This window comes from Eublepharis macularius, chromosome 5 (assembly GCF_028583425.1).
Source record: "Eublepharis macularius isolate TG4126 chromosome 5, MPM_Emac_v1.0, whole genome shotgun sequence".
Lineage (NCBI taxonomy): Eukaryota > Metazoa > Chordata > Lepidosauria > Squamata > Eublepharidae > Eublepharis > Eublepharis macularius.
In genome coordinates, this window is record NC_072794.1 from 60,664,322 (window position 1) to 60,677,183 (window position 12,862).

Genomic DNA, 12,862 nt, shown 5'->3' on the forward strand with positions numbered 1-12,862 from the left:
TACCATTTGTCAAGCCCTAACATACACAACAAACTCACGAGCGTGGGACTCTAATCTGGAGAACCAGGTTTGATTCCTCACTCTTCCACTTGAAGCCAGCTGGGTGACCTTGGGTCAGTCGCAGCTTCTAGGAGCTCTCTCAGGCCCACCCACCTCACAGGGTGTTTTGTTGTGGGGATAATAACAACATACTTTGTAAACCGCTGAGTGGGTGTTAAGTTGTCCTGAAGGGCAGTATTTATTTATTTATTTATTCAATTTATATACCGCCCATCCCAGGGGCTCTGGGCGGTGAACAGTTAAAATTGATATCAATTTTGATATCAATTTATATATATATATATCAAAATTGATATATATCAAATGTTATTATTATATTATTATCATGGTCAGGCACTCCTTCACCCCCTGCACTATGATTTTAATTACTTCAATTTATCAGCAAGACAGTCTGCATTCTACTAAAACAGCAAGAAAAAGTTTGTATTACCCCACCAAGTCAGGCTTACAAACAAACCATGGCTTGCTGTCCTCATCTGTAGGGAAAGTGCAAACCACAGCAATGTGGTTTGTTAGGCTGAGAGTATGTAACTGATAAGGAGTTTATATTGGATATACAAGGAGATGAGAAGCCTTTCTGTGGATATATCAAACTTCCTATTCCTATTTTTCTCTTTAAAAATAAGCCCACCATAATATGCTGCCATCTCATGTATGTTTTAATTATCTCTAAAATGGGTTTGAGGCAGGACTGTAACAGGAATAAACTTGGTGAAGTCTAGCTAGTGTTTCTGTTCTAAAATACAGACGTATCTGATGACCATTTCTGTTAAGTAAGTCTGTCCTACTTATAACTCCCATTCCAACAGCTTTGTGTACTAGGTGTGGGGTTTGCAAAAGCAAGCCAATCATCTGTGCCTAAAATACACAACACACAGTTGTATGTGCACAACCATTTCCTACTTCCCTAAGGATTACACACACTATAGCCATAGGGGTCTTCTGACATCCCTAAACACAGTATCAACCATCGTTTAGCATTAACATCCTATTTTCACTTGCCCTCCCTGAATGACATCTGTTTGGCTACCTCCTCTAGTAACAACAAGAAAACCGAGTTATAGATAGTGCTGACTCTGCTTCCTTTGAGTAGCTATTTGCAACAACTACAGGAAGGATAGCCCTGCACTATTCCTACAAAGAAAGGCAAAATCATTCACGGTATTTTAGGATACAAACAAGACAAGCTGATGTACAGACATTTGTAAAAAGTGTATAAGGTCATGCATGTATGGAGATGGAGAACTTTTTTCTCCCTCTTCTATAATACTAGAACTTAGATCATTTAATGAAAGTGACAGGCAGCAGTTTCAGAACAAAAGAAACTCTTCACCCAACACATAATTAACTTACGGAATTCACTGCCAGAAAACTGCAGTGAGGACTACTAACATAGATTGCTTTAGGGAACTATACAAATTAATCTGTCAACACTCCTGAATATCAGGTGTTTTAGCGGGCAACAGCAGGGGAGGACTACAGCCTTCATGCAGAGATAGTGGGCTTCCCCGAAGTGGCTGGCCATTGTGGGAAACAGGATGCTGGACTCAATGGACCTTTAGTATGCCTTAATAGAGAGCTTTCTATGTATAAAGAGGAGCACAGCAGGCTAAGCAGGGGGCTGGGTAATACTACAAATATTACTTTTAGTCTGTATATCAAATAAAATGTGCATGAACAAATATTGGGATGGATCCTACCTGATGCCAGAACAATTTTGCCAATTATTTTCATACTGCAGCTCCATCCTATGCGGCTTTTTTTAACCTACTTGGTTCCTATAATCCCAGACACAGCCTTTTAGAAAGTTAAATGATTCCAGCCTAAATCCTGCACCAGATGAAAAGCTGCAAGATCCAACCCATTAGTTTTGGCCCAACTTCCAGTTTTAAAATATGGCGCATACTAAAGCCACCTACATAAGGAAATTTGTATTCTTGAACGGCATGCATAGCTTTTTCTCCAAATAGTGAACATCTACTCTAATTCCCTTATTTTTTTAAAACAACTGTCACATGTCATGTAATTTACAATTTATGACATTTCCCATTTCTATTAGGATGGCTCCTTTCTAAAACATTCCCTGATATATACTAAGTTTAGACTTTATTCAGCGCTTGTAGATAATGCCACTAGCTTTGATCCAAACTACTGTGAACTTGCAAAGAAAGAAAACAATACACTTACAGAAGCAGGCTGACACTGGCTTTCACACAAAGATGTTTAGGATGTTAAGTTCCACCACAGCAACTAGATGTTGTATGCAGTTGCAGGGCGCCAATCACAATTTAAGATGTACTTTCTTGATAATCAATCCAAGTTGAAAATGTAATGGACAGTACCTTAAGCAGCACAGTAAACACCTCTGGGTAGGTAAAGGTAAAAGTAGTCCCCTGTGAAAGCACCAAGTAATTCATTGCTGACCCATGGGGGGATATCGCATCACAATGTTTTCTTGGCAGACTTTTTACGGGGTGGTTTGCCATTGCCTTCCCCAGTCATCTACACTTTACCCCCAGGAAACTGGGTACCTCTGGGTATAGTAGTGCATAAAAGGATTTGTATTTTATTCATCTACTGCTAATATTATTACTATATTACCTGTAGCTATAGTAAATGCATCATTGGTAACTCGAATAATTCTGGCTAAAAGCTCAGCATCACTTACGGTATGTATAAAATGAACTGAAGTTTTACAAAATTGTGTTAAGATCAACAATTATATTGCATATACCTTACTGATCACTATCTGAAGAAGGGAGATTTTACTCTTGAAAATTTATATCCTGAAAATCTTGTTGGTCTCTAAAGTGCCACCAGACTCAAATCCTGCTGTTCTACAGCAGACCAACATGGCTACCTATCTGAAATTTACTGATCACTGTTACAATAAGCATCCTGATACATTACATAAATCTACTAAATAAACAGTGTTAGGTTACCCTTAATTGTCTTTCAAGGTACTGCAGAATGCCCTTGGCATACACAATTACTGTTTTCAATAGAAGCTGCATTACTATATCAAGGGCACAATAATCAACATTAATTTCCTTTGATGTCATCACTGGCTTCTTCTGTTCTCAGTCTATAGAACTTATTCAAAGCCCTTACGCCTAATACATACGGTGTAAACTTATCTTATGTATTATATATTATGAGTTCTCTCCTCAGTGAGGTCCTTCAACTACAGCACTCTATAGCACTCCCTGCAACCTGTAATCAACAATCACTGTATCATATAGCAGGAGTAGCTTATATTCCAAAGCCTGTAAATCATACTCAGAAGTCTTCAACTTGGTGAGAATCTCAGTTCCACTCTCTTCCAAAGAACTCCAACTCTAACATTTCCTCTCCCTTTTCCTGACTTACCAGGGAAGGTTCTCAAGGACCTCCTTCCTAGACAGATCACATATGCTTTGCTTTCCAAACTCTCAACCTACATATATGAGAGATCACATGGGTACCACCTAGGAGTTGTGCTGCTATTGAACCACACATGTGCTGCATAGGACTTCCAAGCCACATTATTACCAGGGAAGCCATATACTGGACCCAGCTAACAACTTAATATCTGACACTTCAACCACCAGCATAGAGCAGTTAAAGACTGCAGTTATTACATATTCTAAAAAGTCACAGGTCCGCTTGTGCACTAAACATTGTAAATCATATGTAACTGTGGGTTTACCAGGAGGGGAGAGAATGTGATGCATATTAGCTGTAGGCCAGAATAACCAGGCACATTATGAACATTTCTAAGAGGTCACAATTGTAACTATCTGCGTGAATGGATAACATGGTGTACAGCAATCATATACAAGACTCTTTAAGATATTTGAAAGGAAGTTTAACGACTCCTTTCTTGGCTCCAGATTTCACATCTGTTCCTAGTGCTGTCAGGGGCATATTGTGATGTGACAGGCAGTTCATCTCAAGCTAAGGACCTTCAATACCTTGAGTATCCAGCCCATCTTCCAAATCCTAAGCATACATTTTTTTCCAGCAAAACAAGTTGGAGTGGAGCTCAGCTTGGGGCCCTGAACAAACAACATTGCTCAATACTCTAAGACAAGAAAAATCCCTGGTTTCAAGAGATTGGTCTGCTGTACAGCAGCAGATTAGAACCACTGATGTACCATGTAAGAAGATGATGTGACAGAAAAGAGATGCTATAATAGAGCCCCACAGGATCTGCTCAGAGTGGAGGACTGCAAGCAGCTCAGATGCATGGGATTCTGTAAATCAGACACCTGCAAGAGACATGGAAAGCAGACAAATGCTACAGTGTGGTATCCCTATCTTTTTAATGTTTATCTCCCTAGGTACTTTACACCTCACTTTGGTTCTGAATCACCATGGATGGTTAATGATACATTGAAATCAAGTACAATGAAGAATTTATGTCCTCTAAGGTAAATCTACTCTAATTCAGAATTTTCATACATGCCATCCTCTCTGGATTTTCTTGGACATTGCTGCAAGCCTTCATTATTATGACAAGCCAAAGGAATTTATTTAACCAGGTAATAAATCCAACCACCTCTTAACAACAAAGCCTATTCTTTTCTGCATCCATAACAATCTTTACAGTTAAATACAATAATTGTCTAAACTACAAAAATAACTAATAAAGAAAATATGAAATTATTAGTGTCAAAACTAGTTTTAAATCCAAACATTACAATTCATTGTAAGATAAAAATATGACATGAAAATGAGTTACTTTACTACCAAGACTGGAATCTTACATTCTACTCTTATTCTTGTCAAGTCTAAGACATGATTCATACATGCAAAAGAAGGGAAAATGAGGTAAGAGAATGGACTACATCAGACGACAGGTGAAGGATCACTATGTTCCCCTATGCCAAGAATTCCCTGCAAACAGAAAACTAGACCAGCAAGCAAGACAAGGGCAACATCTTTCTACCTACTAGTGTAGCTTTCTATCTGCATGGTATTTTTTTAACATAAAATGATATTCAAAATGGGAATCCAACACCTGCAGGCCATTTTACCACCTCATTCTTTTGCATGTGTAAGCCTGGCCAAAGTAATGGCACTGGAGTTGGCTGTAGGTATAAAACACATCCGTATTTGAGACTGCTGCAGTATTCCTAACCTCACATACAAAAATGATATACAGGTAAATTGCAAAAAGCTGGAAAAAACATGTTTTAGCTTTCAAACTTTATTTTCAATAACACACAAAATATATTCTGCATTTTTTAAAGAATGCTGGTACAGTGAAATAGACAAACTTGTCAAAAATTATATCAACTATCTTTAGAGTGCCCCCACAAAAATCATGTATGACTAATCTTCTAGTATTACACTGCCTGGCATGAAATAAGAGTTAACTCTTAATATTTTTCTTGCACAAAGAGATAAAACAATTCATATGCACTTTTTCACAACAGGACAATGCTGAAAGAACACTGTCTTACAAAAGCTGGGAATAGGAGCTCCCATCTACCCACCCCACCCCCTAGTTGGTGAATTTATCACATGGGAAAAGTTAAGGAACTGTTTTGTGGCACCACTGGGAGGTGGAGAAAAAGAGAAGGAAACACACATGTACCATATCAATCACAGAGCAGTTTGCATCATTCTGCAGCTCTCTTTGCCTTGACACCAAGGTTAGTAAATACAGCTCCTTTTGAAAGCCCAGTGAGTTTGTAAAAAGAAACCAAGACCGATGAGATGAAACTAAGGAGGAAACCGTGCCTGCCCGCTTTAATCCAGTACCTCTTCCAGTGGGACAACCTAAGTGGGGAGTGGGAGACTGGAGCAAAAGAAGAGGTTTCAAGTGCTGTCACAGGTGAACCAAGGGGCACCAAGGCTTCTTCGTCGCTTCTGCAGCTGCTCTGAGCCTGGCAGAGGCGGATTAAGCCGCTTACTTCTAAAGCCCGGCGCTGGAGGGAGATGCAGCGGCTCCCCAGTGCTCAGCAGGCCCGCAAAACTGTCAGGACCTCGGCGTCGGTCCGGCCACAGCCTCCGGCTACCGGGCCTGCACCGGCCGGCCAGGAGAAGGAGGGAGGGGAGACTGCTCAGTCAGTGCCGCAGCCCGCTCAGCTAGGCCGCAGGGCCTGCCATTGGCCGTCCCGGTGCACCTCGAGAAGGAGGACGGGGGGAGGGCAGCCGTCAGCCTCCCTCAAGTGCCGCCGGCGGCGGAGCCAAGGGCCGCCGCTGGCCCTCTCGTGCCCCTTCCCTCCCTCACTCACCGCTCTCGATCTCGTTGCCCTTCTTGGCGGTGGCTGCGTTCCCCATGGCCGGGCCGGGGCAAGCGGGGGGAGGTCGGGTCGCTCCGTCCGTCCAGCGGGGAAGGGCGGGAATCCCGAGTGCGTGTCAAGCGGGACTCGGCGGTCCGGCCGACGGCCTCCCTCCCCTCCGCGCTCGCTCTTCTCCCTCGGCTTCTGCGCGCGCTCTCCCCGCTCTGGGTCTCCGGGCGGCCTCAGCACTAGAGGAGAAGCGCTTGCCAGCCTGCCTAGCCCCCCTCCTTCCCCGCTTCACACACGGCGGAAATGACGGCTGCTGAAGCGCCTCCTTCTTCGACGTCCCTCTGCCGCTGCTTCTCTCCCAGCTCCTGACTGTCTTGTCTCCTCACAAAAGCAGATGAGGGTTTTCAGATTAAGTTGATTAATTTTATAATTTTTTTTAACCCGGGGGAAGATGAAAGAAATCCCTACGACGCCGCAGACGCACAAGATGACAGACGCCCTTCCCCGCTGGGTTAATCCATCCCAAATAGTTGCCTGCCTACCGTTATGGTTAGCGCTCAGGCTGACAGAGGTCTCGATCCTACACACACTTACTTGAGAATAAGCCCTCAGTACGTTCACTCACTAACTCCTGCGCTAACATGTATAAAAAACCGTTGGAATCTTGGTGAATCTCACTGAATCCAGATGGATTTACTTCTGAGTAAATATTGATAAAATCACTTGGAATTTGCTTTGGCGCAATTCCCATAGAATTCAAAAGGAAATTTCCTTTTCAGTAAGCATGGGTGTTGTTGGGCCAAGGAGCTTCAATCCTATGCATATTTAGAGTCTGGTGTAAAGTCTTACTGACTTTAGTGACATGATTTATGCCTATCCAGCTATCAGTTTTGCCTTCTCTTCCTCTAATGAGCTCATGGTGACTACACTGTTCCCCTCTCCTATATTTTATCCTTGCAATAACTCCATAAGGTAGGTTAGGCTAAGAGATGGCCCCCAAAGAACTCAGTGAGCTTCATGACAGAGTGGGGATTCAAGCCTGGTTCTCTCCCAACACCTTAACCATCAAACTGCACTGCTCCTCATTCCTACATATGATTGGATCCCTACTTGGAAGTAAGTCCCACTGCACTCAGTAGGTCTTTTAAATAAATACACTTACAGAAAGATGCATATGCCTGTTGATGCAGATTGAAGCTCTTGCCAAAATAGCAGGAGTGGCTTTAAGTATATGCAAAGTACATTTTTTTCACTGCTGTGCATCCGTAATTTTTTGCCTTCTTTTTATCTGCAGCAGGGTTTCACTGCAGGGCAGTGAGATCCTCAGAAAGAAATTCACTTTGAGTTAAATAGAATTTGCAGTGGCCCTTTATGTTTAACATCGCAAATTCAAGTAATTTATTTACTCTTTCCTGTAGACTTAATTCTGGGAGTGCATGCTTATGGGCACAGTAGAGATTCGATTCCATTTTCATGATTGTGAGTACTGCACAACACTGGATCATTCATTTTCCAGTTTAATTAATATGGGAAACAAGGGTATGATCTTGTTTGAAGAAACATTAGAATTACTTATTTGTACTTGAACTCACCTTGGAAGAACAGCCCACATCTGTCCAAGTACCATTTTATCAGCTTCTTAATGGGAAATACAAAAGCTTGGTTACAGTGTCTAGGGTGTGTGTGATTTGTGTTGTGACCCTGAAGGCAGCACTAAAAGACAGTTTTGGGGAGCTGTGTCTCAACTTTGGCAGTCTTTTTTTTTTGTTCTCCTGGATTTAATATTCCAGTAGCAGTTAGATTCTATGTAAACTACCATTTCTTATGCAGTTTATGGTGTGCATGCTGGGGATTAATGCTTTTGGTAAATATCTGTGGATATCATGGTACAAGTTTACTTTTCATTTTTTTATGAACTAGAAAATTTATACCAACAAAACAAACATGATTTTTTTAAAAAATGTGCCTTTTAATCTATTAATTACATTGGCTGTTTCCACACAGCTTACCTTATTCTGCAAAATAGCGAAATCTCGTGCAAAATCTTGCGAGAAGACACTGTTATCGCGTCTTCTTGTGCAATAACAGCGTCTTCTCACGAGATTTTGCTGTTTTGCAGAATAAGGTAAGCTGTGTGGAAATGGCCATTGTTATACTTCTTGCTGTATAATCAATATATAGGGATCCTGTTCCACAGTGAGAATCCTCTACTCCCAATGGAAATCCTCTGCTCCCAGCCTCCATCCCCCTGCCACTACTTTCCTGGCGGGCAGGCGGGGGGGGGGGTTCTGGGGAAAGGCCTGGGAGCCCCGCAGGGTGCTCCTGCATAATCCGGAACACTTCCTTGTTGTGCCAGGAATGATATCATTCTAGGCGTGACAAGGAAATGAAGGCCCCTGTAGGGGGATGATTTGATTAAAATTGGGCCCCAGCACTAGTTGGGTCCACTTCTGCATCACTTTGGGAACAGTGTCATTTCTGGTGAGACACAGAAGTGCTCCAGAGCAAATTTCCTCAGCGTGCTCCCCATGACCCCCCATCCCCCAGATTGGGCCCCTGGGGCAATCTTATCAATATATCTAATTCTCAACATGGTCATATTTATGGATACTTAAATCTGGAACTAGTGCCATGAACAGACCAGACAGATTTCTCTACAAACCTGAAAAATGCCCCAGGTTTACAGAAAAATCTGAAATCGGGAGGAGAGGGGATTGGAAGTTTTAAAAAATGGAAGTTAACTACTCCAATTAATAGAAGCACATCTGTAGCTTTAAGAAACAAATGCCCTCAGTGACCATTGCTAGGCCACCACAACATCATTGTCAGATTTCAAGCCTTGGTATCTGTTAGTAAGCAGAGAGAGGGGAAAGGGCTGTTTGGCTTTTGAGAGAGGACTCATTGGACCCAGACCTGGCAGCAGTGACCAGAAACTTGATGCCATGAAACTTGCCTGACTCACCCAGGCCTGGCTGCTTGCTACTATTCAACAGCAATCACCCCCAAAAGCCAGTGTTGTGTAATGGTTAGAGTTTCCAAACAGGATCTGGGAAACCCAGGTTCAAATCACTGCCATGGAAGTTCACTGGGTAACTGTGGTCCAGTCACATGTGGTCAGCCTAAACTATCACAAGGTTATTATGAGGAGAAAATGGAGGAGAGAATGATGTAAGCTGTTTTGGGTCCCCTTTGGGAAGAAGGGAGCAGTTTAAATGAAGTAAATAAATAATAAATATAGCTGAATGGGGGGGGGTAGATAAAAGGTAGATTATTTGGTGGGTGAAAAGAAAGCAAGAGAAGCTTAGGATATGGGTGTTGCCAGGAAGAGGGAAATAGCATGGGGAGGGGGGATACAGTAGAAAATGAGGTCTCCCCCTGCAAGACCTTGTGGGTTCTCCACAAAGCAACTGGGTCTGGCCTGGCAGCTGGCACTGTGAAAGGGGACAGTAGTTTTTCCAGGGAAAGGTTGCTAGGGGAAGGGAAGGAGGGAAGACTGAAGGGGGAGAGGGCAAATAAAGGTAGGTTGACTGATGGGTGGAAAGAAGGAAAAGGAGAATGGTGATGGGGAAGTTCAGGGAATGGAAAGAAGAAATAGTTGGGGTGGGGAAAATGAAATGCCCCCTGTAAGTCCTTGCTTGTTACCTGCTTGTAATTTGTCTGATTCCAGTAGAAAAGAGCAAGAGTCCAGTAGCACCTATAAGACTAACAAAATTTGTGGTAGGGTATGAGCTTTCGTGAGTCACAGGTCATTTCTTCAGAAACCCTACTAGACTCTTGCTCTTTTCTGCTGCTACAGACAGACTAACATGGCTACCCATCTTGATCTGTCTGGTTCCAGCAAGTCAATAAATGGTTGTCATTGTTGAAAATGTTGTTCCTAGAAGCTGAGCTTGCTCCTAGTTCAATTGCAGAAATGCAGTCCTTAGCAACAAACCATCTTCTAATACAGCATATGGTTTAAGGCACCAGTGTTACATTCAGAGAGGCTCTTTCCTTTCCAAATAGTTACATAGCCTGCCCTTGTGTCCCCTTAGAAGCAAGACCAAAGACTGCTTTAGGAGCCCTTTAGATGCTACAGCAGTGATAAGGGAAGGAAGTTCTATCACATGGACAGAGCAAGTCATACCAGTTGCTACTACCTGATCTCCCCCCCCCCCCCGCCCTCCATTTTGAATTGGTGACAAGTGCTTGTAAGGAAATCCACAGAAAATGAGTTGCCGTGCTAGTGGTGGTTAAGAGCATTTTACTTCTAAGTCAAGCATGCATCTTCGGAATGTTTACTCTGAGGAAATTCCCATTGTATTCACAGGGGACATTTCCTAGTAGTTTATATAGTTCTGTAGACTCTACTGCATCCTAGGTCCTTTGTGAAGATAATAGGAATATGAGATCATCTTATTCTCAGTTGCTACTGAGAGACTGGGCTTTATGCAATGGAGTTCTGCTAGGTTCTTTCTTTTCTCTATACTATTTAACATCTAAATGAAACTACTACAATCCACCTTGGCTCTCAGTGAGAGAGGCAGACCAACAACAAGGATAGAAGAGATCATCTAGCCATTTAGAATAAAGTGTCATTGATGTGCTAATGGCACTCACCTCTGATATTCCTTTTCGTTGGAATCAGGTGAGATGACGGATGTTCTGATTTGTTGTGTAGAGCTGATAACTGAATGAGGACCAATAAACTGAAGAGCAGTCCAGACGTGGTGGTGGTGGTGCTGTTGCTGATAACATTGCCAGTCAGGAATTAAGGTGTCTACTCTGCATATAATTGTATGCCAAATGAAGTACAGCTTCAGGGTGAGACTTGATCTGTTTTTGAAAGAGTGACTCGCTTTGCTGCTGTGGCATGAAGCATCTTTGCTTGAATTTGGTTGGTGCGCTAGCTACAGTCTTCCTGAGAATTACATTTTAGGCACCATGTCCATGTGCTGCTCACTTCTATAATAGACAAGATAGTTGCAATGTGTTTGATGTGGAGTTATATTTGAAAACAGTTTGGAAGTTTCAGTTAGTATAAAATGCTGACAGATATTATTCACTATGGATTATGTTATGAGTTTTAAAGAAGTTCCACTGTTGCCTGTTTGCTTCTGGGTACGATTCAAAGTGCTGGTTATGATCTCTAAAGGTTTCAATGGCTTGAGGCCAGGGTACTTGAAAGACGGCATGAATTAATTTAATTTAATTTACTAAATTTCTAACCCGCCCTCCCTGTGAAGAGGCTCAGGGCAGATAACAACATTGTTAAAAACAGTAACAATAAATATAATATAGAATTAAGAACACAATACAAAATATAATGTACAATTTAAAACTACAAGACCATATTCAGCAGCAGCAAAATTCTAAAACAAAACTCTTTGAAAGTCAAAGAGGGTAGGTCAGGCAGGTATAGGTGTCTGAGTGGACCAAAGGCCACAGCAGAGAGTCTGACCAGATAGCCTGCCCAGACCTCAGCCACTACCATAGGCCTGGTGGAACATCATCATCTTAAAGGCCCAGGGGAACTGTAATAAGTTCCACAGTGCCCTGGTCTTGATGGAAAGAGAGTTTCACTTGGCCATAGTTGAAACTAGGTGAACCTCCTCAGGGCCAGGGACCACCAGAAGATAGTGATCAGCTGAACAAAGAGTCCTCCAGGGAACATACAGCGAAAGATGGTTCCGCAGGTATGTAGGTCTCAGTCCATTTAGGGCTTTAAACGTCATAGTCAGTACCTTAAACTTGACCTGGAACTCAACTGGGAGCCAGTGAAGCTGGCACCAGACAGGTCTAATAATTGCCCTGACTGGAGTCCCGGTGAGGATACGTGCTGCTGCATTGTGGACCAGCTGTAATTTCCAGATCTACTTCAAGGGCAGCCCTGTGTAGAGTGAGTTACAGTAGTCTAATCTAGAGATGACCGTTGTTTGGATCACTGTAGCCAGGTCGCTTGTTGAGAGGTAAGGATTGGGAACAAGCTGCCTGAACTGCCGAAGCTAGTAAAATGCAGACCTGGCAACTGCCATGAGCTGGGCCTCCATTGACAGGGAAGCATCCACGCCCAGGCTCTTCACTGTCAGCATCAGCGCCAACAATGCTCCATCCAGGGTTGGGAGCTGTATTCCTAAACCTGTCGACCTGCAGTCCAGATACAGGAGCTGTCCTCTTATCAGAGGCCCTGCTTCAAGTGACCGTCAGAAGTGAGTGGATTGCTACCTGAGATAGCAAAATTCTAAAACAAAACTCCTCTTTGAAAGTCAAAGAGGGCAGGTACCTTTTCTGAGCTGGCTCCTTGCCTCTGGAATACCTTCTTCACTGCAGCAGATCAGGAAACAGGTGAGACATTTTGTCTGGTGAATGTATTGGTTTTTAAAATCTTTTTACACTGCTGCTGGCTTTTAAGATGCATTAGTGTTGATACTGTGATACACTGTTTTCAAGAATGGTTTTAAGGTTTTATTGTATTGTGATTTTATGATATATATTGGAAACCATTTCAAAAGCCTACGGCTAAGGAAGAACATTTTAAATACATAAATGTTTATTCAGAACAAGTATTCTGTATGCAGTGGGGATTTCCCTCAAGCATGCTT

At 42.6% G+C, this 12,862-nt stretch overlaps 1 protein-coding gene across 1 annotated transcript in view; it reads right to left on the minus strand.

Annotated features, from left to right (window-relative positions):
• PRKACB (protein kinase cAMP-activated catalytic subunit beta) overlaps positions 1-6,556 on the minus strand; it is a 100,583-nt gene extending 94,027 nt beyond the window's left edge. The window contains exon 1 of the mRNA XM_054979648.1: positions 6,285-6,556. Coding sequence (XP_054835623.1) covers positions 6,285-6,330 — 46 coding nt within the window. The 5' untranslated portion in view covers positions 6,331-6,556. The remainder of the gene's footprint in view (positions 1-6,284) is intronic.
• Between the last annotated feature and the right edge of the window lie 6,306 nt (positions 6,557-12,862).